The 25,708-nt window shown below is 44.2% G+C and overlaps 1 protein-coding gene across 2 annotated transcripts in view; it reads left to right on the top strand.

Annotated features, from left to right (window-relative positions):
- neo1a (neogenin 1a) overlaps nucleotides 1-25,708 on the top strand; it is a 160,000-nt gene that overhangs the window by 66,082 nt on the left and 68,210 nt on the right. For both annotated transcript variants that reach the window (XM_078285438.1, XM_078285442.1), the window contains exons 3-4: nucleotides 18,650-18,925; nucleotides 20,477-20,627. In XM_078285438.1, coding sequence (XP_078141564.1) covers nucleotides 18,650-18,925; nucleotides 20,477-20,627 — 427 coding nt within the window. The remainder of the gene's footprint in view (nucleotides 1-18,649; nucleotides 18,926-20,476; nucleotides 20,628-25,708) is intronic.

Genomic DNA, 25,708 nt, shown 5'->3' with positions numbered 1-25,708 from the left:
CATATAGTTGAGAATTACCCCTCAACCTGTGTTTTCAACAGGTACATTTGTACGGGGGATATATTTCAAATATCAAAGTGTCCTGAGACTGAACCTGACACATTCCCGGATTTCAGTGAAGTGATGCTGCAAATTAAGCAATTTCTCAATTGTCTAGTGGTTATTATTAAAGTGGCACCTCCAAAAATACCATCAACACCAAGCAAGTGGAGTAAACAATCAAAATGCAAAATGATAAGCCTACATGGTGTTGAAAAAAATGTACTGACAAATAACAACTAAAAATAAGGAACATGTGCAGTACTTTTAAAGCAAAACAGTCAGTTCAGTCCGACAGTCAGTTCTTCAACATGTTTTCTGTCCACAGGTCCTGGATTCTTGTTCTTCGCAGCGCTGAACACAATTGCGTTCTAGTAATAGTTGTGTTTTTGCTGTGAATTGGGATGTTGTGTTTACTGAATGAGTTGCTCCCAGTAAAAAAAAAAAACTTACCACATCTGCCTGTTTCAGGAAAAGATGACTTGCATAGAAGTAACGAACAAATTCCTTCAGCTTTCCTCCAACATTCCTTCAACACAGATTCTAAGCTTTTTTAAATTCTTTCGGTTTTGGTTGGCGGGAAGCTCTTTTATGGAGCGCATCATACGGGAATGCCATTAGTTGCTTAAGACGACAACAAAAAAAAAGGCAAGAAAAGGCCACTGGCTCTGCGTTTATCATGTCTAGACCAGTTGGCAATCCAATTTTCTCACCCTTGATATAGTTGGCTTTAATGGCTGAATCAAATTAAACCAATTCCAGTTCATTCCATCATCTGCCATTGCCTTTGCGTCTGAGCTGGAGTGACACTTTTCACATGTTGGTGTCAGACGAGCTACAGCCTCCACAATTAGAATTAATTCACATTTTGTGTAATTAATTTCTAGCCCTTTTCACCAATTGGTGAAAACGATTCTCTCTTTCACACATTAAGATGAATGGAAGCGATAGTTGTCTAATGACTTACCCCTCAGAAGACTGCAGGATGCTGTAGCGCACAGCATGCATACAGTGACTGCACTGTTGTAAAGTGTGTTTTGCCATTCATCCATTTTGCTAGACAACTGTCTCCCAGTGTCCCTTTAAAGCTCCCATTGTTCTGCCAGATGACGCCCATGTCGATTTCCAAAAAGGCCCCCTTTCAAATCCACAAGCCAAGGTGCTTTGCTCAGTGCGCCCCGGGCTTTGATGAGTCTCCAGTGTTTGGACACTTGGACCTTATGTAGGTCTAGACTGCTCTAGATGGATTTGCATGGTAAAGCCCTCACTGAAGGCAAAAACTGTCCTCTGTCTGTGGTGAGTTTCTATCTACCTGGGGAGTGACTCATTCAAGCCTTTTCAAGAAAAGTTGTTTTAGCACCAGCGGGTAGATTTGGGTAGAGTCAAAGAACCATGAGTGGTCTATTCAAATCTTTTTTTTTTCCCCTCCCACTTGCCTTCTTTACATTCCGTCACTCTCTTGGTTCATTCAATCTGCATAAAAAAGAGCTCTGACTGCACTGGAGTGCATTTTGTTTATCCTCCCCTCCCTCATTGAGATTCACTGTCCGTGTCTCCTTCCCAGCGTTTCAACAGATAGGGATACCTACGACGTTATGGACCAGTGTGCTCACCCGCATCGCCCTTTCATCTCCCAACTCCCGTCCGAGGGAGCGCACATAAGGAGGCTTTGGGTTTTCATATCGAAACGTCCCCGTGTTTCAAAGCCAAATTGGGCTTCACAGGGCTTTTGAAACCTGAAAGAGAGTTGACTCTCGTGGTTTTTTTGATGCCTCCCCAGGCCTCGGGGAAATCTTTTCAAACACACCTCTATTTTCATCAGACAGACAGGGTGGGCAGAAAAAGCGAGAGAGAGAGTAGGGAAAGTTTTTATTTTGGATTGATACGGTCCACCAGCTAGCCTTGGGTTTTGATGGCCAAGGCCACTACTCTGACAACTGTTCTCTGAATGATTTTAAACATTTCATACAGCTCGGGAAAAACTGCCTCGGACATCAATGTTCTCATGTGCCCTCCTGCCCTTTACTCCTTCTGTGCCTGTCTGGCTGAGATTTGGAAGCATCGTCACTGGGTGACGACAAGCTTAAGATGTATTTTATGGGATTTCCTTTGAAAGACAGTCTATTTTGTGAATAAAACGTGTGATTCTAGGGACAGAAGAGGGATTCGATTTTGCCACTCTAGATGTAAATAAAATATGTTTGAAATGCATATTTTACTGTACTTGTCTTGTGCTGAAGATGCAGAAATATGGTGCGACCATGAGTGTTTCATTGCATATTCTGCACAGAAAGAATGCTTCGCCTTGGGCACAGACGGAGTGTAGTGAAGAAGCAAAAGTGCGAAGTGCTCAGTTGGTGAATTTCTTGGTTTTTTATGCTTCAGAGGCTGACTTTATTTATGGGTTCCCTTTTTTGCACCATCTGAGCGGGTCTCCATAGGCATGGATGGTATTATAGCAGTAAAGGGGTTGGTGGTGGCGGGGGGGTGCTCTCCTCACCTGCATCAAATGTCAGACTCACACATACAGGGCAACACTCAAGGTGTCAGGGGTGACACCTCGAAAAGCATCTCTCTCCCCTCCCCCTCGACTCAAAGCCTTGGCTCTCTCTTCTAGCTGACTGCATTTAGCTTCCTCAAAAATGCTTCTCTGCTCGTGAAAAGAAGGAAAATAAACACTGCATCTTTTCCCATTTTCCCATTTCCCTTTATTATGGTAGCTCCATTTATATGTCTATTTATTTATTTGCTGGTGACAAGTCAAAGGAGTTTGAACCAAGGGGGGGGCTACACTTTCTCTCTTTTACTGTGCTCTTTCTTCTTTGCTTGACGACCTTTAATGCAAAGTTCATTTGTATTTGTTCTGTTGCTTTTAGCCAAAGACATATAGTCTCCGTTCTTCACTCAGTGTCAGTCAGAGCCAGTGTGAGGAGGAAAAGGGGAGTTTAGGGTGGGGATGGGGTTGGATGGGTGGCGCTTGCCAAGCGTTCCTGCGCGTTCTGCAGAGCGGCAGGGGTGAAAAGAAAACCCGGGGAATGAGCGGGGCGTCGTACGTGTCCTCCTGTGTGAAATAAAGCCTGTTTGGGGAGATGCTGGAGCCTGCTCAGGCCTGCTGGAACACAGACTGACTCTGTTAATGTGCAGGGGCATGACATGTCTGCTGCAAGAAGACTGGTGTGAGCTACAGCGAGTGTGAAAGGGAGAGAGTGAGATAAACAAGGGAGAGGGAAGGCACAAGAAAGTGATATCGCGTATTAAGAAGGATAAGAAAGAAAGTCGAGGGTGTGTGTGTGGGGAATGTAAAGAAGCTAAAAAAAAAAAAAAAGTGTGTGAGAGTGAATGTGTGTGTGTGGGTGTGTGTGTGTGTGCCCTCCTTTCACTGAGCTGCCCTGAACTCTGTGTGCGAGGGCCCTGGGGAGGGTGTTGAGATTCCTCCTCTCCACACCATGCAGCGCCCTTACCGCCTTCTGATTGGTGCAGGCGAGCTGTGGAGGTGTCAAAGCACGTGATGTGTGTGTGTGTGTGTGTTAGGGACGCCATGGAGGCGTTTGAGTCACTGAGTTGAGTCTGATGAGGCTTGATTGATGATTAAAAAAAAGAAAGCCTTCTGGTGGTTGAGCACAGGCACCCTGCTGCTAGTGTTGATGTGTGGTATTATGGAATTGCCTTTTGTACAATTGACTGTATGCTGCACTGCATCCTTCTGTGTGTGTGTGTGTGTGTGTGCGTGTGTGTGTGTGTGTGCGCGCACTTACAAGCTGTAGAGGAACTTGTGCTCCAAGGTTAGTGATAAGTACGCATCTCCCCTATTGTTTCCTCTTGTGTGGTTAAGTGCAACACACACAAGAGACACGCACACACACACACACAGAGGAAGACAAAGGAAATAGCACTGCAGTAGCATGTCTTATGTTCTGCACTCTGCCAACACTTTTGCTTTTATCCCCCATTCCACCCCGCCTTTCAGCTTCTCCACACTTCAGCGCTGCATTTTAACACTCAGTTCGCAATTTCTCACACATTTGCAGCCAGGGAACATACAGCAAGCTTATATACAACAATGGAATCAAAGCATTTGTCTTTTGATGGTAGGGATATACGTGCGTATTAAATCTTTGTTGAGGCGAGAGGAATTTGTTTCGGATTGTGCAACCTGGAGTGTAGATTGAAAGGCAAGAAATATAGTTCTTACTGCAGCCCATCCAGCCGTCTTCCATCATCAGTAAAACACGGAGTACACAAGCACACACAAACAGAAACACACAGTCAGTGTTTGGGCTTTTGGGTGGATGACTTCTCCCTGCTTCTGGGTGGACAGCACGGTGTTCAGGCACACGCAGGCTCTCACACACATGATTAAAGCTCATCACAGAGGTGGACTTCATTCGGAGGCGTTCGCCGTAGCATCTGCTCCGTTTGTAGGTAATACACTGCAGATGGATTGGCCTAATTGCTGGTGCCACACTGTCAGACCGTCCAGGTGTTCTAGAGATCTGTTTCTTCCCTTTCCATTAGGGTTGAGTGATTGACTAGATTTCCTCTATTGTCACATTGCCTCCCTCGCCATTGCTGATGGGATCATTTAAAAGACTCTTTAGTTTGTTTTCTTGGCGTTCTATTTGAAGGAAAACCAACGTTACCCTCCTTAAATATATCCATTTCATACTTGCAAACCTAATTATGGGCGATAAGTAAACAGTGAAGCATCTGCCTATTGATACTGTGTAAAGAGTTGGCTACTGATGGATAAACGCTGCACACTGCATGATTCTCATTCAAATAGGGAAGCCCCTTAGCAGGAGTTGCCCTTCTACAGCCTATTCAGTATGTACAGCAATTTTTCACATTATTATCTGACATCTGTGTTTGCTGTCTTTTGTTTAGTCTGTAATATGCACCAGACATGGCTAATGAACTTTAAAAATTCGGTGCATTTCTAGGAGGAGAGATTGGTCTTCGCATCATGCCGGATCCCCAGTCGGCCCTGATGAAATATGAGCATCCATGCATGCTCTGTTATTTAGGCTCACTGGAGCATCGCAGAAAGATGTTTACTTCAATGTGGGAAGGGAAAAAAAACCTGGGTTTGAAATCTGGGTTTCTGATCATTCAAGTCTTGACAGCCGCAGCCATTATTTTCCCAAGGGGCTTAAAGCTTTGTTTGCTGATGATATAAATGTATTAATTAATAATTAGGATTTATGATAATCTAAATAGTAGGCTATAAATTAAATTATAGTAGCCTTTAGACACAATTTTAATTAAACACACTATAACTTTTTAATCTCTAAATTCTTTTTCTACATTATAATGTTTTCCTGTGCTGAAATTGCCCTTCAACGCCTCAGACTTAATCCAACTCCAAAGATCAGTCACTCAGTTGTCCAAGTCTATTTTCCATTCTGTCTCCATTATGTTGATTCTAAATTTAAACCCAAGCGTCTGCACACTGAATAATGGCAGTGTTTTGGTCTGGAAACAGAAATTAGCGCTAGAGATGTTGTGTTTGTGTGGTGGAGGGGGGCGCTAACTGACGTTAATTTACCACCCCATCACGCCCCTAGACGAGGTAAATGATGATGAATGCCCCTGGCCACGTCGAGTGACATCATCACCCAGCGCTACAGCTGTGTCTTCAGAAACATCTGCTGCTCCCAAGCTGCCAGTCCCCATCCTTGTGCACATACTCACACACACATACAGGTACATAGTCCCTCTTTTGGTCCTCTGTGGAGAAGAGGGGTTTGCAGAGAAACCAATCCATCTCAGGATAAATTGTCAGCAGCCATTTTGCCTTCCTCTGTCTCCATAACTGTAAGGACACACCCAAGACTTGAGGACAGTTCCTTTTAAAGACCCCATGAAATGAAACTTTTTTACTTTTTTGCTGATGTTACTGGACTCAGTGTACACCTATTCACCAATAAAGGCCCAAAAAAAAGACAAAAAATCTTGATTTCTAAAAATTGTATATATAGAAAAACACATTTGATGACCGTTAGAATTATTCCCCCCACCCCCCCGCTATTTTTTGTAGCATGCAGCTCAGTTCAGCTAGCAACATGAGACGAAGGTGTGTTTTTGGCTGCGCTTCACCTAAAACTCTTTTCCCAGACGGGCGACGGAGATGGAGACGGAGAATATTCCTCCACAACCGAGTGTAGAATGCTGTCCATGTTTGATCTGAGCGGGCTTGACGTTGATGTTCCCGCTTCCTTGATATCTCATTAATATACAAATAAGCCCCTCCCGCTGACGCTTCCCGCCTTAACCTTGTTTAATTCAAAAATGCGTCAATACAAGGAAGCAAATCACGCTCTCCATGCCACTTCTTGGGGTCTTTAAGTTCAAGCTAGTTCTCCTAATAGCGAGGTTCCCAACCTGTGCTACACTCCACTAAAACCTGCACTTTCTGTTTCGTCATACATTTCATAATCAGAATCAACAATGCCACAAAACCCATGCAGATATTTTCCAAATAGCAGCTGCTCATATTTAGCAATGCTGTGTGTTGGAAACCCTCTGCATAACGTGTGTGCAAATGTGTGCATGTTTATTTAACAGTCCCTTTTAAATACAGCCTGTCACCTCTACTCTGCCTGATGTAGGAAATGTTTTCGTCTTCGTTTAGCTTCACCAGAGTATAATTTCATGCACACACCCACACAATATCAGTGCTCACGGTAATTTAAAGATGCATGTTAAAGTCATATTGGAAGATAAACATGTTGTATGCCTGCAGTGTGTACTGTAAGTCACAGAGACTGGATTTAGTACTCAAGTCTAGTCTTGAGAAAACTTTCCGCAAGTCCTGATCTTGGACTCTGGCCTAATTTCCATTAGTTTTGTCTCGACTGATTTGTATTTGGTTATTTATTTTGACACATTTGTGTTAAGCTCTTGTAGTCCTATGCACACAACTTGAAGAGTTAAAATCACAACCAGCTCTCTCACTGTATTCTGTTGATAAAATACTGCTCAGTATTATTATCATTTCCCTTCTTAAAGATTTACTTATTACTTTTGGTATTGGTCAGGTGTAAAAGTAAGGCAGTTTGCTCTGGTCTTGGTCTTGACTTGAACACAACCCTCCCTTGGTCTCGATCCTCCTTTGGAGTTCATCTTCATTCAGCTTGGACTCGGCCAGTTCTTGGTTTGTCTTTGATTCGACTGAGATGGTCTTGGCCCCCTACAGAGGCTTGGTGTTATTTGCTGAGTCCATAAAGAGCAGAGGCTCTGACAGGCAGCGTCAAGGTCAGTGGAAAGCCAATATAAGTGTATGAATGATTCAGTCATGCAACATTCCTGTTCATTGTAGTCTCTGTCTCCTCTTTTATGACCTTGCTTTTGCAGCTAGTAGAGCGAGGCGACCAGGGTAGCCAGCCATTGACATGGGTGCCAACATGAGTGTGAGGCTGTGAAACGGTTTCTCGATGTGTTTTTTAAATCGATACAAATGCTGCATAGCAACAGACAATAGTACATTTTTGTGCACATATTACTGGTTGTGCAGGCTTGAGTTGGGTCTGTCTGCACATGTGTACATGATATGTGCATGATCTCTCTCTCTGTCTGTGTCAGTGCATTAAGGCCTGGTGATATGGTTGAAATCAATATCACGATAATCATAAGGATTTCTTTTATATCAAGATATATCACAATATAGCTCACATATGCAAAATTAAATAATCAAATGAATGTTCATCCCGTTGAACCGACTGGTAATGTTAGGTGTAATGTCACACAAAACTGAGATTTTCAAATAATATTCCTACCATACTTCATTTTGTCAGAGTTTTTAAATAAAATTTGCTTATTACCAGAATCACCATATCATCACGATACGATTCCACTGAAAGACGATAAACGATAATATTGAATTATGGCCCAGCCCTACGGTGCAGTAATCCCTTCCCCTCCATATCCCAACTGTACGTCCCTCTCCCCCTGTCCGTCCGCCCCTCTCTGCCCCTCGCTCCATCATGTCTGCTGAATAGGATGCTCCGTCTTCCCCTCGTCCCTCCTTCCATCCATCTCATTTCCCTGCTAGCTGCCTGGCGCGGCTGGAGCATAAACAGAGCAACAGGGCCGCCGATAGCATCTGCAGATGTGCCGCCAACATCCCCAGATAAGAACCGGCAGCAGCATGCCCCTCTCTAGCAAACAATAGAGTTCCCACTGAAATGTGTGGTGGGAAGAGGGAGAGAAAAGGGTGGAGGGGAGGGGAGGGGGTGTGATAGGGATGGGTGGAGACTGAATGAAAGAGACTTTGAGAGTGATGCAGGGAATCGGCTACATAGACGGAGGAGGACAGAGAAGAAAATGCATGGGAGCGAGGGGTGGATGCTGCTGCAGGGAGGGGAAGGAACGAAGGAGACAAAGGTTGATGTGGAGAGAGAGACTGTAAAGAAGATAGGTGGAGGAGGGAGTGGGTCGGTATGTGAAGTGAGGGAGAGGGGGGTTGAGGGATTGAAGGCCCGGTGTTATCCTTCTAGCTTGTATCTATCTGTCCATCAACAGCAGGGCCGGGGTGTGTTTGGTTTCTTTATCTGGATGGCCTGTTGAGCCGGTGCAGGGCGGAGAGGCCCTTCATTCCAGTGGAGGAGGAGGAGGAGGGGTGGGGCGGGGTGCGTGGGGCTTTAAGGAAGCAAGCACTTGACGAAAGATGCGAGGACAGGCCACCGATAGCTGCTCTTTGTAGCGCCTGCGTTGGATTTGATTGACAACTCCTTTATAATCCCACGGGTGACTCCTCTGACATCAGACTGCTCTGTTGAGCGTCTCTGTGCATCCTCGCCTACTTCTCACCTCCTCCTCCCTTTATTCCTCTGATAAGGGAGCGAGGGAGGAGGGAGGGAGGGGGGGGTATGTACGGCTGTAGTGACAACACATTTATCTGTGCTCGGCCAATGGGAGCAGCCGCTGCCACGGTCTCCCCTGGCAACGACCTCTGGCGAAGGTTAGCCTCAAAATGGGCCAAGAATGAGCTAAGTTTCCAGAGATAAAATAAGACACCTTAACATGATTAAGGGCCCTAATGCAATCAGTATTGTTTCAGCTACAACTCAATTACCTGTAATGAAAACGGGCTCTTTCCCTCCAGATACCGGGGGCGTTAGCTCGGCTGGTGGTCTGACTCTGAACAGGCGCAAAACACATGTGGGAGGCAGAAGAAGCATGTGATACCCACAAAGGAGAGATTAAACCCGTGCATGCCAACTCAATCACACACTGAGAAGCATACAGAAACACACCTCTCTTCTCTCCTCAGCCTCTCCTTCAGGGAATACCACCAGTGCCTCTGGTGTGATGTACTGTACACAAACTTAATCCCCAAGTAGAAACATTCCAGGTATTTATTGAATTCACACATGCTCAATTCTCCATCTGCAAGGCTTTGTTTCGCAGTGACACCTCTAAAATAGACAAACGTCCCCAGCTGTCTGGGTGCTGTCGCTCACTTGATGGCTCCAAACGGGCATTGACAGTTTCGGTCTGTGTGGAGAAGAGGGGTTCGCAGAGACACCCATCCATTTCAGGAGCCACTTCTTCAGCCTTATCACTGTCTCCATAGCTGCCAGGACACACCCAAAGACTTGAAGGAACAATTATTTTGCAGGTCAGATATCGAGGCGGCGCTCCTTGCAGCACGCACACATGTAAGGGATTGTAGGCCTTTGATTATAGGTGTTTAGTAGTAGCAAATATCGTACATTCTTCTCTCAGATATGCAGGTTTTTGTATTTGAATAAATGATTTACAGCGAAATCATTTACAACCAATCGTCAATAAATTGTGCTATTACACGTGATTTCGACAAATGAAATATTTTCCAAAAAACAATGGCATTAATCAACCGATGAAAGCTCCGTCGTGTGGTTGAAAACCAGACATCTGAATAAGAAATCTTCATTTTCTTCCCGTGACTGTCAACTTGATGTTCCCATGGCAACTGGCCTGTCCCTGTCATGAGTCCCTCTCCATCCATCACCGTCCATGTGCCTCCTTGTAGTCTGTCCTCCCTCTGTGCCCACAACAGGCAATCGGGAGCTGTCAGAGTGCCAACTGTGCCAGGAGAGTCATCCTCATGTGTCGTTTCTCGTCCCGACAGGATTGATTGCGCGCAATTTCATTTCGGCGTGATCTGTTTTCGTTTCTGCTGACACATGTAAGCGGAAAGGAAATTCAACAATCAAACAAGCGGCCTATCACACTAGTAACGAGCATGATGAAGAAGCCGGTTTCTAACGTGCGTCTAGAGCATCTTGAATGTTCATCCAAATGCGTGTTGTGTTGCCTGTTTTCCTGAACGCAGCAGTGAAAACACACTTCTGTTAAAGAGTGAGGATTTTTGTAAACAGGAGGAGGCGAAGTCGGCTCTGAACAGCAGCTGCGCCCCCAAGCCCCCGTCCGCTGATAGTCCTTAATGTTTAAGAGGTCGTCCTCAGCACAACATCTGGTCTGCACCCGGAGTGGTTTAGCGGTTCAGTTAAAAATATCCCTCCCCCGGCTGAGAACTAACACAGACGTTAAGCCCCGCCGCGTTAGCACAACATGCACAAAAAGGTGTTTCTGTCAATTCTTCGGGTGAGGAACATTGTCTCGAATTTTACCGAGTCTGATTTGCTTCCGTTTGTTTTGAACAATGAAATGTGCGTTTTTCTTTCTTTCTTTTTTTTTTATTACTGTGCAGTTGCGTGTGAACCGCCTCCTGCTATCATAGTCTTGAGGTTGTCATATTGAAAATTTAACAATAGGCTGATGTGTCACTCCGGGATAGCAGCTGTCGTCAGAAGGTTTTACTGTACTCTCTTCAGGCGGTGACTGGTTACAAGGTCAGGATACGCCTTTCCTGTCATCTCAAGCACCCGAGAGCCATTTTTACAGCCCAGTAGATAAAATAACTACCCCCGTCTGAGGCCCGACTCCTTTGCAAACGCCACCCATCCATCTTCTGTCTATCCTTCTGATGTGTGTACACTACAAAAGCATGTCTGTGTTGTGAGCGTGTTTGCTTTTGTGGCTGCCATTGTTCTCCGCGCGGAGCGTTGTGTACAAAAGCAGCGGTTCGACGTCAAAGCTGCAGCCTTCTTCGCTGCTCCGTCGGGCAAACTTGCGCTTTAATCTGCCAGAGGGCTATTGGACGCAGCCTTTGTTCTTCATTTTTGGCTCAGCTGGCCTGGATCCACAGCATTGTCCCCCAGATTTCACATGTGTTTGTTTTTGGATTTGTGGAAATTAATTTGACACTACAGTCTATGTAGCGCAGGCCTGTGTCTGTTGTAAATTGGTGTCGTTGTTAACCACTTAATTTAAAGAACAGCTGTCTGGATTGGATAAAAACAAGATTATATTTCAACACAAAATTTGACGAATAAAGATTTGGACAACTTTGTGCGTTGGGTGCAGCATCATCTCAGCTCAGGTTGCCATGGCAGTCACTCCCAATAATCCCTTCCTGTTGTTGAACAAGACAAATCTGTTGTGATGACGCGACCAGACTGTGCATTTCCTAATTTCATCAGCATGTCAGTCTTGTCAGGCTTCATGCATGATGACAAACTGCCTCAGTGACTATTTTATTAGATTCCAGCCCAAAGTCATCAATTAATCCTCCTGTTTTCACTCTTGTCAATCGTTCAGACCCCCGCCCATACAAGATGAAGGTTGTTTTTTTACCTTTGAAATGAAAGAAGTAGAGAACATCCACCAACCAGACACCTCTTCTAACACTGACAGGGTGTTCAAGGTTTCCATTTCCCTCACTTCCCTCTGACCCTGTTCAGTATGTTGATTCCACCGATTTAATGGAATAAGAAATGCTTTAGCAAGTTTGTCTTCCATTATGTCCTTCCCCTCCCCATCAAGCCATACCGACTTTGTAATTAAACATCAAGGATAGCTTTGTAAAATACTTATATCGGCCCCATTTCTGACCGCATCTCATATTCGTATTAGAGCAGGCAAAAGCGAACTCTCTCTTGGTGTAGGATATAAAGAATTCATCACGCTGTGGTTTTCATGTAATATGCACAGCCACTTAAGAACATCACCAAAGCACCTCCCAACAAAGATGAACTTCACAGTGACGTAGTGTGCATCATTTTTTTTTGCGTACCATAAATCCTTAAGTGCTTTCATTAATAGAATGATAACATGGGGGATTGAACAAAATTGCCTTTTTTGTTATTTGGAGGGAATGCAGTGTTTGGGTTTTGCATAACAAGGCAGTGAATGTTTGATTACAGCGAGAGCAAAGGAGAAATGTAAGCATTTGTCTTCCAGAGCAGGCATCGGGCATTTATGCATCTGATTGGTGTTTACTGCCCCTCCTCTATGGGGTTGCCAGCACATGCACAAAGGCACGCATGCACACACACATACACACACACACATGCATGCACAGACTGCATTAAAGTATTAATATCACACACAACCAATGCTTTAGCAATGGTAGATTTATTTTCTCATGCCAAAGCCTCTGGACATTCTGGCTCAACGCTGCTTTCTCAGAAACTCAGAAAAAAAAAAAAAAAAACGTCCCGTTGGCTTTTTAATCCATTCTGTCTTAAGCGTAATATAAACCCTGAAATTGAATGAGAATGCATAAACCCAAATAACAGAAAAGTCTAGTTTGTTAAAGTTTATACCTTTAGCATTAGAACAATTTTGAAAGAAAAATATTACTCAGATGCATTACAATTTACTGTAAATAGGAAGTCTAAAGTTATTTGAACGTATGTCTTTTGCAGAAATGTCAAAAATGTCCTTTTTACTTAGAGTGGAGCACTTTATGAATTATAGGCTTTTCCTTGCGTAGCACAAGAAAATGTACAAAATATCAATACGGGCTGAATACTTTTTACTGTTTAAAGAATGTAACCCTAAGATCTGGTCTGAATAGCAAGATTCACTGTAATGGAGTAGAAATTTAAAAGCCCTTAGAAATATTCTCCCCTGAAGCTCTGAAACCTTCAATTAGGGAATTAATTACCTCTTATTCTGCGGCTGGCCTTCAAGGGAACATGAACAGAATGAGGCAATAGTTTCCACTGATCTGAATAAAGCAAAGTACATATTGTATAGAGAGATTTTATAGTGGGGAAAATACATTTAGACCTTGCCTAAACACACACAGCTCAAGGCCCATACAGCTAATAGATATTGTCTTCTTTTGGATCACTTGATTACCCCCCCACACACACACACACACACACACACACACACACCCTTCATCCCCAGCCTCAGCTTTGCAATGCACTGCCATTGATTGGATGTCTTCTCACTCTCTCTAACTTACTCTTCATATTGGGAAGAAGCTATCGCCTCACTGACTCAAATTGGTCCTATTTGGCCCGACGAGCTCGGTTTGGCTCCGTGTGCTACTGTGGAATTGATCAAACGTACCGACAATAGGAATGTGATTGTTGTGTCGATGTGTGTGTGTGGCTTGTGAACTGGTAATAGAATGTGTTTTGAGAGGGGAGGACGATGTTTCAGGACGAGGGTGAAGCTGGTGAGGTTTTTTAAAAAAAATCCCCCCGCCGATTGTTAAATATCATCAATTTGCAATGTTTTTCAATACATTCCAGGAGTTATTTTGTGATGAAGCGCTGCAATTTACTTTTTTGGTGTTCCCACTTTCCTTCAACCTGCCTCGTCTACTTCTACTTCTGTTAGTGATTTCCTACCTGTACGTTTCCCAGAATGACTTTCGCCAACCCCCAGAGAATGGGTGTGAACTTGTTGCATTCATAGGGAGAGAGAGAGAGCAGTAACAAAAGCGACAGCATGATAAGAGCAAGAGAGCAAGAGTTTTTCCACTTGAGAAGAAGAATGGAAGTGAGTGAGAGTTGTGCCCCCTTACTCAAAATGCAACATGTCCTGCAACAGGGCCTCTTCTATGGTGGATTTCTCCTTGTATGATTGTCGTATGTTACTGCAAAATAGTGAGTCTAGAAAGAAGCCCTCGCTCTTCGATCCTGAAGGAATGACACCATCATGTTTTAGATAATTGTAGCTGCACTAGAAAAATCTCAACATGACGTCATGTCATCTACGTTTGACCAGTTATCTGCGGGAATAAGACAATTACACCACCAAACAACATGGCCCCAGAAATGCAAGCTGCGTCGCCAGTAGCTGTTCTTTACAAGTGTTGAAGAGTTTTACGGGTGGATTTTTGCCTTTAAGGTTAGGAATACATTTAGGCTGCATTCCAATTAAATTACTTGATTCTTTTATCTCTTATTCTTTTTTTTGACTGACTTTTTGGGAAGAGGTTGGTCTGTCACCAGTCGGAGTTGAACAAATTGACTTGGAGTTGAATCCTTTCTAACATGTTAAGCGTTTTATAACATGCAGCCAGAGCCCATGTTGCCTGTAGGTGTGGCTCCCCCAGCGGAGGTGTGAGGTGTTGCTTTGTCTCTCACTTCTTATCTGAAACTAGTATGGACTTCTGGCTGTGTTAGCTTAGCATAAAGTTTGGTTATTTGTTCAGTTTGTAGAAATTTTGACTACTAAATCAATATTGCCAATAATGCTGACATTGCATAACACAGTCAGTTTGTCAGTGTCACTTTTTTTTATATCTTCTCTCATGTCATGAAGTGAATGAAATGTCTTTTCCAGTCAATTGTTGTCATGACTTGGCTTGATTTGTGCATTTGAGGAATCAGCAAAAAGGTACTCACTGCTCCCTGACTGCCAGGTCTCCTGTCCATCCTATTTGTGAACACAGTTGCTGCACTCTGGCAGGCCAGAGGCTTATTTGGAGGTATAAACTTCTGGGCAACTCTAAAATGCGAGCTATTTTGATTCTTTTTGCTTAATTTGTTAAATTAACTCTGCTCGAAAATAATATTTGAGTAACATAGAGCACAGTTTTATTTTTTTGATCCAAGGTGAAAGGCAGCTATTCTGCAGTCATTTCCTAATTCAGTTGAATCTAGAGGGAGATCCTTAAAGCCTACTGCATATTCCATTAAGCTGCTCATTCTCATTCTATACCTGATTTTAATTAAGAATAGTAGGAGCCCAACTGTGTGTTTTAAGTGTGTGTATGTCTCTGTGTGTGTGTGCAAGCATGGTTGCACTCAGTTTTGCTCCGAGGCGAGATAGACAGTCGTTCCGCCTGTTTGTAGCTCTCAGCAGCGGCATTCTATTCTGCTAATCTCCATCGAATGATGGACACATTCATTCATTAGCATTCATATGATTATAAGCTTTGCTGGCAAAGCCAAGCAGATGATGTAAGGTTTGGTGAATCTAACGCTGCACAGCAGGCAGAGTGCCACTTCCCACAAAGGAGGGACGGTGTCCCACAGAGTCAACCCATGATACTCAGGTTTTTGGGAAACACATATTGCTCTTGTTTACATTGCACATTGAAATGAATGTAGAGTTTTCTTTCCAGTGACAACAGCTTCCATTTCTAGTTTGTGTGCAGACACTTCCTACCTAGCTAGAAAAACATCTGGGTTACTGCCCTGCATTTGCATTGTGTTTTGACCACTGAGGCATCACTGCTTTCTTGGAATCATTGGGCCTCATCACCCACTGATAATAAGTGTAGAGGCTGGCAGTGCAGCTCCTCTGTTCGATAGATGGTGCTGGGCAGGGGGGTGGAAAATGAAGCTCCCACCCAGTCGATTAAATGGAGAATTGTGATTAATTGGAGTCGATAGTGTTAGCACCGACACTCAGCATTTCCCATCTATAATGCCCTGCCCTGACCCAATCCTAATGTGCTAGTACACATTCGCCAGTGCACACACACATACACACACACACCTCAAGACAGCAAACTGATGAACTCAGCCTGGCGAGATGTGATGAGGCTGGAGGAACAAAGGATTAGTCGATGTCTGGAGGCAGAGCAGAGTCCACTGCAGACTGAGTGAGAAAAGTGCTCACAATCTGAGACAAAGTTGAGAGGGCACAATCCAATGTACTCTCTCCTGTCCGTGGAGGTTGAGTCTTTGCAGAAGCTTAACTTGCTGTCGTGTCTGCCGATGGGTTTCAATACTCCCCTGTGTGTCCGCTTGAGCCAGATGTCAAGCGTTTGGCTGCCCCAAAGGGATCTGGATATATCTGTGGATGTTAGACTTGGGGCACATCAACTCATGACCTTTGTCTTCAAGTGTATCTTTTTAAATGTCATATGCTCCATGGGCTGAAGGATTTACTGTGCTTTGTAGAAAGCAGTTGTAAAGTTTCAGATAAAGCCGGTCCATGTGCTTTAGTTTATCTGTATCAGATTGGTACAGTTGGGCAATGAGCCGAGAGGGCTACTCTGTCTGATCTTTGTTTGGAGTGACCGCAAGAGTAGTGTTAAGTTTGTCTTACTTTGTGGGTACATGAAGTAGATATGAGTGTTGAATCGTTCAATACCATGGGTGCAGTGTAAGCTACTGTCATTGTGTGTGTCCATGTGTGTTGAGTATCAGTTAGACTGATATAGAGATTAGAGCTGAACAATTAATAAAATTTAAAAAATCTAAATCGCAAAATGAACTTCGCAGAGGATGCAATTAATTTCTTAAGAGAGAGGAGCTTCTAAAATGGATTTCTGAACAAGGTGTTTAAGTGCTGCCAGTAATCTTTGGTCCATGATTACAATATTGGTGAAAACCTTTCATCATGCTCAAACTCAGTAAATCCTGCACACTGACATCCATGTTTTTTTTTAACAAAATTACTTTTCTTTAAAGTTCTAAAAAATGATGACAAGAAAAAACACAATTTAAATCACAATTGCAATATTCTGTAAAATAGTCAAAATTAGATCTTTTGTCAATATCTTTCAGCCCTAATAGGGGCTTTTTTTTAATCTCCAATCTTAGTCATTTCGTATTGATTATCTGCCAATGGCGAGTCCCGAGCCAAGATGTTTTACTTTTTTTTTTAAACAATTAAACAGCTGTGTGCTACAAGCATCACTCTGCTGGATCTAAAATCAGTAAAACCAAACCAAGTTAGGAAAGATAAACTTGATACTCGGTTACATAACAGCATTAAGGATACAGAAGCCTGGGGGCGATGGGTCACCCTGCCTTAAAGAGCTGCTAACCCTAAAAGAATTTCATTAGTATTGGTTTCAGTGGAGACTCTTAGTGTCCCAAGGTTGAAATGCTGTTGCTGAGGCAGGGAGCAACAATACCCTGGCAAGAAGAATATGGACGATTGGCAGCTTCCATACAAAAATATCGGCGTTGGCATCGGCTTTGAAACGCCCATATTGGTCGAAATCTAGTGTTGAGATCTACCCAGTGCTGAGTGTACACTACGCCTCGGCCTAAGCCAGTGGGAGGGGAGTCTGTAGCTGCTTGGGCCTTATCTTAAAGTGTGATTTACCCCGGAGCCGCTCTTGGCAGGGGATTTGACGAGCCGTCTGTAGGTGAGAGGGGACAGTGGAGCCAGATCAACACTCAGCAAGTCTTCAGCACCACTTTCTGTGTATGAGCACAGTTACAGCAGGCAAGCTCCCACTCAGAAATAGACTAACACACACTCACATTAGCCTCTCTCTTTCACTCACACACGTTTATATACACTGTATCAAATACACACACACACACATTACCAAGGAGACAGCCACAGCCAGCCCAAACACTCAAGAGGCCCTTCATGGTAATAACACAGCATGGCGTTCTTCTCACTGTAGATGGAGTGGCCTTCTTACTTTTTGGAAACAACTCTTCCTTCTTACTCACTAATAAACCCAAGAATACCATTTGCAGTTTACACATTATAAGTTCTTTTTAATTGAAGCCATTGTGCGCGATTGTTGCCGGTGTGGCCCGCGAGTGTCGGTTTCAGATCAATGGCTTCAAACGCGGGAAATAATTATTTTGCGTCGAGATGAAAGTCGGGGTACAGCAACACAAACAGCCTGTGGATCCAGGCTTTTTTAATTAGCGCTGTGTGTCTCTGTGCGCCGCGCAGCGAATTAGCATCCACCATCGAGGATAAGTGATTGCGCTACACCACTGTGTTTGCACATGTGGGTGGATGTGTGTGTGTGTGTGTATGTTGAGTGTGTGTGTGTGTGTGTGTGAAGAAGGGGGGAGGGGGGCAGTTACATTTTTGGCCTCATCAAGTATAAATAAGATATTCCAAGTTCAGTCTTTATAACTTAGTTGCTCTGTTAAAGGTCCAATATTATTCTATTAAATTATTTTGTTATCAAATATACTATGGCTCAGGATAAGAAAACTGGCCTCAAGAAAACTGACTGCAAACTTTAATAATTTAGTAATTCTTTAGTGAGGGGAGCCAATCAAGATCGAGTCCAGCATTCACTGGGGTTCGCCTGAAACTGCCTGTAAAACAAAAGGGTGGATTTTATAAAATGCAATAACTTCAAATTTAACCACTCAAACAGAATGTCAACAATGCCTTCATTAAACATCTTTAATCATATATGTATATGAATAGCGGACAATTTGAATTCCTATAATATGTCATCTTTAACTTACCACCTCTGAAATGTTCCAGAAATATTTCATGAAAACATTTATGCTGATGATGAAGTCTTATTGATATTGAAACCCAGCAGTAGAACTGGTAGAGAGTTGCTTTGACACCCTTGTCCTCGTCTCTCCTTCAGGAATGCCCCGGTTCACCAGCCAGCCAGCGCCGGCCAGCGTGCGTGTGGGGGACAGCCAGGTGATGGCGTGCGAGGTGAACCCGGACCTGGTGCCCTTCGTCCGCTGGGAGAAAGACCGTCAGCCCCTGGAGCTCGGCGCCAGGCTGGTCCAGCTGCCCAGCGGAGCCCTGGTGGTCAGCAACGCCTCGGAGGCCGACGCCGGACTGTACCGCTGCCTGGTGGAGAACGTGGGACCGGCCAAGTCCAGCGAGGAGGCGCTGCTCCAGATACTGCCAGGTAATCTGGGGAGAACTAACTGTAATGAACCACGCTGACATGACCAATGAAATGGGGGCATCCTGGTGGCTCAGTGGTCTAAAACGCGTACCGTCCTCCGAATGTCCTGGGTTTGAATCCGTCCCAGGACCTTTGTCGCATGTCATCCCGCCCTCTCTCCCAATCTGTCGCTCTCAACTTTGAACTATCTAATAAAGGCAAAAATGCCCCAAAAAAAATCGTAAAAAAAAAAAAAGCAATGAAATTACTCGCTACATGTTATCGAGTAAGAATGCAGATCATTGGGTTTTTGTTGCTGTCACTTGATGTAAGATTTGTGATATCTAATATTATATATGGATGTATGGAATGGTTTCCGTTGTTTTGGATGCTAAACTCCTATTGATATCCAGTAGAGATAGTGTCTTTTCCTGGCTGTCTTCAGTCATTACCTGTTTTCCGTGCATTATCCTGATCACATCCTTGATTACAGTGCAATTATGGTAGAGCTGCTGGGCCATTTTGCAACCGCTTGTAGAGTAAATTGAAATTAATATATAGCTCAGTGCATCGTTTGATTACAGAGGTACATGGTGTGCCCCCCTGCCTTGCTCATTACCTGTAATATGAACACATCTCACCTTAGAGGGAGACTGAGGTTGAATGACAAAAGTCCCAGTGGGGTTATCAGTGCAGCCACTCAGTTGTAGCTCAAAGGGGGGGGTGAATTCCTCTGTGGCAGTGTGTCTCGTCTCGCCCCCTCCAGAAGTTTTATTTACTGAGTTGTTAAGCGCCAGGCTCCTGCCAGCACAGAGAAGATATTAGAGGTCGTAAATCAGACTTCAACAAGACCCCGGCGGGGGCCTTTATCTCTCTGTATGTCTCCTCCCAAGGATGTGTGGTGTTGTGGCAAAAGGCTGCATGCGTACAGAAGGAAAACTCATAAAGCTGTGTGAGGAAATTTAAAGAGATTTTGTTTGGATGCTACCAGATGTTCAAGGGACAGAAATACATGTATTTCCATTTGGTTCCTTTTGAAGTCGAGATGAATCAGCTTGGGAATAAATTAACTTGGGAGGTTCTGCTGAGAGGTGTTGAGAGTTGAAAAAGGGCGAGGAATGCAGTCGATTTCATTTCCATGCGTCTCCGTGTTGAATTGAGGTCCAGCTTTGAACTGCCGTGAATTGTAATGATAAAATGACGGGACTTTTCAGTTATTTTACTGAAGTCCTGCATGTGTGTTGGGGTCACAAAAGCTTAAGCCAACCATGACTTCCTTGTTATTGCTGGATGTTACCCATGCAGTTAGTCACAGTTGGAATTGTGGGGGATCACTTTGAACCCCTAAAGAGTTCATTCCAGTTCAGCTGTCTCCGTCACCGACGTGGACATCATTCATCTGACCATTCTGGGTTAGGTGTCAGGAGAAACTGCCCTTCAGACTCCAGTTCTTTTGAAGTTTTTAAGACGGATGACACCCGTTAAGCGTAAGGTTGCCGCTCTGCTTCACTGCCTCCCCCCCCCGAACCTTAACCCCCACCCTAACCCTGACCCCAACTTCTCCCTTTCCAGAAACAGGAGAAGAGAGGAAGCCGGAGTTCTTGGTGCAGCCTGTGGCTACGGCGAAGGCGGCGGGCGCCAGCGTGCTGCTGCCCTGCGTGGTCGCCAGCTACCCGGCCACTGACGTCCGCTGGATGTTTGGAGACAAGCTGCTAGAGGAGAGGTAAGAGCATGAACTCTGTTTGTAGGTGGGAATGATATGTTTTAGGCACAGATTCTATACAAAAAAAAAGAAGAATGTGGGGCGCTGCTGGGATACACATACGTTAAAAATCAATGATAGAAAGGTGCTCTTTGCTGGTGGGGTTATCAGTAGAATCCAAAAAAGCAAAAAGGTAATCTTTCTCTTAGATTAAAAATGCCTTTATTGATATGGCATGGTTCTTACTCCCTGACGAAGGCATGTGGCCGAAACACGCCAGAGTCATGCCATGTCAATAAAGGCATTTTTAATCTAAGAGAAATAGTGCCTTGGTCTTTTTGCTTTTTTGGATCTACAGATTCTACACTGTTGAATAAAGCAGCAATAAAAAAAACCTTTAGAAACACGTTATAGTTAATCTTGGGGATCTTTCTGCTCTTTTTCACATAGCGTCTATACCTTATACCTTAGTTGAACACACGCCTGTCAGAATCGGCTTTATTCATCAAAGTCATTTTCCTCAATTGTTATTCCAAAGCTGTACAACGCTGTGTGCGGAGCTTCCCCTGGCTCTCCCACATTCCCAGCCTCTGAGAAGCAGCAGAAACCGTAATGTGCTGCTCTTTGTACCCACTGCCTTTGGCCTCCAAGAGCAAACACTTTAAGTGCTGGCGCCTGTTCCCAGAGGTGTTAATGCCATCCTGCCACTGCTGCCCCAAGAGCCCCAGGCGACGGGGTGGGGGGAGACCTGGACGTGCCAATAGTGCCACTTCAGCCGGGAGACGAGGCTGCCGGGTTGCCAGCTCAGGGGGAAGTTCGCAAATTAAGAGCCGAGAGAGGGTGTCACAGCGCCCGTGCCTCTCCTCTGGCTCTCATTAGCTCCGGCACAGCGGCCCTAATCCCTGGGAGAGAAATGCATTGGACACGGAAAGTTTCATTCCCACCAATTAAGAATGAACTTTGTTTACCTAACCCCCATGTACCCGTCTCCTTGAATATTAAACAACACAAAATAGCTGGAATAGGGCTCATCCATCTCTCTCAGCCCAGAGTGGGATTTCTACCTTCAGTGGAATTAAATGTAAGGTCATTGCATCGGCGAACCGCAAGGCTCCAGTGTGGTGTCAGCCAGAACATCGTTAGTTTTCTCAATCTTTAGTTCCTGGCAGAGGATCCTATCTCGAGATACAAGTGTTTAACACAGTATGGGATTGTCTGTGATGACTCCTGGCTGCCGATGGGAGCTGGCTAAAAAGGTAGTTATTAATCTAGCTTGTATTAATTACAAAACACTGCCCAGAGTCCATACCTCCCCCTGGGGTGGCTCCATTGGTAATTAGCCAGCGTACTCTCAACAACCGGGGTGGTCCTTCCCATATTGAAGTAGACCCCCATGCCCCAGCCTCCAGAACAGGAACGGATTGTGTGGCGAATACATTACCGAGACTATTCTTTTGATTTTAATACGACATTGACAATTAAAAAGAACACCAGTGGAATTTTCTCTTTCCTCCTTGAGCGTCTCCTGTCCCTCTCAGGCATTACATGAGAGGGAGAGAAGCTGCTGTCAGTTAATAATTGGTGTGGCGTGCAGGAGGGCAGGGGAAGGGAAAGAGGAAGGGGAATCTGCAAAGAGCTTCTAATTGGTCTGTGCAACACAGCGCAGCACAAACGGGTCCTTTAAAGTGGCGACGCCGACGCTGTAGACATGAGAAGAAAGTTTATGAAGACGTGTCAAAGCTAGCAAGTTGAAGGCAGGGTGAGTCGTTGACAGCGGGGATTATCACGTTCAGCTTATGCTGCTGATGCTTCAACTTGGTCATGTCTCTCTTTCTTTCACTCTCACTCTCTCTCTCTCTCTCTCTCTCTCTCTCTCTCTCTCTGCCAGTCTCTGTTTACAATAGCATCTCTTTGTAAAAAGCTGGTTGTATCCTGAGCCATAAGGAGGTAGGTGATTGCAAATGAGTACAACATGAAATGATGTGCGGTAGTTTTAGACAGTACCGTATGAATTCTTGAATGTCTAATTATCCCCAGTAATTCTTTGCTAGTTACTCCACTGGCTGACTGGTTCTTCAGAAGTACTTGAGGATACTTGAGGACATGATGGGATCCTCAAAATGTCTGTTCATGTGCAGTATAAAAGATTGGTTGGATTGCCGTCTTCAGTCTTTGAAGAATCTCATTAGTACGTTATTCTTACCGTGTTAGAAGACAGACGCTACCGTCTTTTATATCACCTGTCCATATTGCCATGCAGGCCATGCAGACTTATGGCTGCCATGGTGCCGTTTGATGTCTGTGATGAGAGATGGGGACAGAGCAGAGACCTGAAATGGAAATGTAGAACAGGTGGTTGTCTAACTGTCAGTTCTTGGGAAGCAGATTTCCCTCAGTAGAGTGCCTGTGCCTTGCAAGCAAGCTAAATCTATATTCGTAGACCAGGATTTCAATCCAAGACTAATGATGATAGAAATTTTTCAGCGGTCATTTGTTTCATTGTTAAGTCAGTTGGTTTGATGATAGATACCTATTTCGGGAGGTAAATAAGCTTCTTGATAGATTGGTAGGGGATTCTGCCCAGATAGAGCATCTGTGAAGTGCTAAGTTGTGGCTCTATCAAACCTATTCAACAGAGGTTGTATCTCCACAGAGCCCCCTACTGTTGGAAATCCACTAGGCTATTGGATGTATATTTAGAATGAAAGATATCTTGGATGAAAGACTGATATTTCAATATCTATATGCTATTTATATGTAAAGACCTTCACCAGTGTCATGTTCCTAGCCTCAAATTCACTTGGGCTTCAGAGGAAGCCTATTGCCAAAGATGTCAAGCTCACTATTTATTCCGATTAAGTTCAGCGATAACATGACAGAACCCTAGTCAGTCAACATGTTGAATATGCATTCCTTTCAACTGCCTTGTCTGTCATCAGTAGCGTCCCCAGTTCCCAGCATGCAGCGAGAAATAAATCCTTGAATTCACCACCACAATTTGATTTCTTAACCATGCTGGTCCTGATGGCACTCATGAAAAGGACAGTCAGCTTTTGTTCTTGGGAGTATCACTCTATCACCTAATAGAATTCCCCAGCAGTCAATAAAATGGATGAATTATGTATGGCGGCCAGCGACGAGGAATTGACAGAGCATGTAAATCAACCCCCTTCCAAAGCCTCGAAGCCATCTGTCTCCTCCTTGTCTTCTCTCCCTCATTTAAATATGATTGTGTATATTACATTTACTTGTGTATGAAGGGAGCATGGTGTGGGAAATGTGTTTGCAAAGGGACTATAATGGGAATACGCTCTAACCCTCTCACACATACATGCCACGTGCGCAAACACACACACACACACACACACACACGTGTCGCCTTTCTGCATTGGCTGTTTTCTGGGTGAGGGAAGAAAATGAACACACACACACACACACATGCTCACACTCATAAACACACAGACACACTCGTTCTTGCACTCAGTGGCCATGTGAAGTCTTTATAGAGTAGTGAGCTAGCAGGGAGCCAGACAGTATGTTTCTACAGCAGTGAACTTCCACCCAGCCCTTTTGTGATAAACGCCCTATATCATCACCTTTTTTCCACATAACCATTTTCTTCTTTCCTCTTTCCTCTGCCACTGTTTTGCTCACTCTGACTTGACCTTCCCGTTTTGCGCCATTTTGTTCCACTTCGCTACAAGAAATTACCAATTGCTCTTCACGATGGAAAATGTGTGGTAACGATTATGGATGAACAGTTATGAGTGGGATTCAAACCACCAAGCATTCGGTAATGGTTTATGATTGTCTGTTGTGATGCTGCACACACGCACGCACAGGGAGGCAGCAGTTTCATCACCCTTCAAAGACACTTCAGCTAAGGAAATGCCACAGACATTTAACTTTTCAACTAAGCTAAGTGTCCTAGGGATGTAATCATCTGTGATTGTCTGCACTTTTGACTGAAGTTGCCTTCTGATAAAGTGACACTCAGAACTTTAACCTGCTTTGTTCTCTACACCATTTAAAGCGCAGTGACAACGTTACACCAACACCATCAACTGATCTCATTGATTTTTTAACTTTCACACTCTATTATCAAACCAATTTGAAGACAATTGCAGCATTCTGCCCGCAGTGCTCGTTAAAGGTTTTTTTTTGTTTTGTTTTTAAAGGACCAGAGAATGGCCACTGCAACAAAAATATAGGTATTGCAACTGCGCTTTTCCACAGCCACTCTGAGAAGTCTGTCAAAGATACCGCCTATCAATGTTAATGGCCTATGATTTTCACTACCTCCTTTCGTCAGCGTAACTATTAGTGAGGTTAATGGCAAATGTCCACCTCTTGCTAAGCTCTTACTTAGCCTGCAACAGCAATTGATGGAGTTCTTATTGGTGTTTCAAGTGTCAGCGGAAAGCAGAGATGCACATGAAAAGACTTCCAACTAACTTGGTGTGGAGAATCATAGTTTCTTGTCATCCTCAGTCATCATCAGTGTCAGACAGTAATGTAAAGAACAACACTTAAAGGGTCCTATCTGTGCTATATGTGCTGCCAATTGGTTGAACTGTCAGACATACTTGGAAAGCAAAGATCAACTGGAAGACAAATCACAACTATTCTGTTCCTCCTGTTTCCCATATTAAAAGGCAATTAGCATATAGGTAGCCAGCATATCACTTTTTCTCAAATATGCATGAGACCCGCAGTTAGATTTCTGCTGAAGAGGTCAAGTTCCCTCAGCACTGGTGGAATGATAGATGGCGACAGCAGAGTGAGTTAAGGTAATGGAGTGCTTTCGCTGGCATGTGAGGCTGAGAAAACAAGACAAGTAACACTGTTCTCCGCCAGTGGAGCATGGGAACTCTTTTTAGGCTGTCTCCCCGTCTCCGGCACATCAGAAACGCAAAGCACATTTCCCCTCGAGGCATCTACTGTCCTTGGCTTGCATGCAGCTCATAACATCAGGTTCATTATCAAGGTTGGGTATTCATAGTGCAAGATCTGCGTTCATAATGTGCCTTCGTAGTTTCCTCATTCACCTGAGTCTCCTTTCCTGCTTCTCTCTGCCCCGACTCAGTTTAAGGAATTAAAAT

The sequence above is a fragment of the Centroberyx gerrardi genome, chromosome 1 (assembly GCF_048128805.1).
Source record: "Centroberyx gerrardi isolate f3 chromosome 1, fCenGer3.hap1.cur.20231027, whole genome shotgun sequence".
NCBI classification, from domain to species: Eukaryota; Metazoa; Chordata; class Actinopteri; order Beryciformes; family Berycidae; genus Centroberyx; species Centroberyx gerrardi.
The sequence above is the reverse complement of the archived record's forward strand: the minus strand, read 5'-3'. Positions and strand labels throughout refer to the sequence as shown.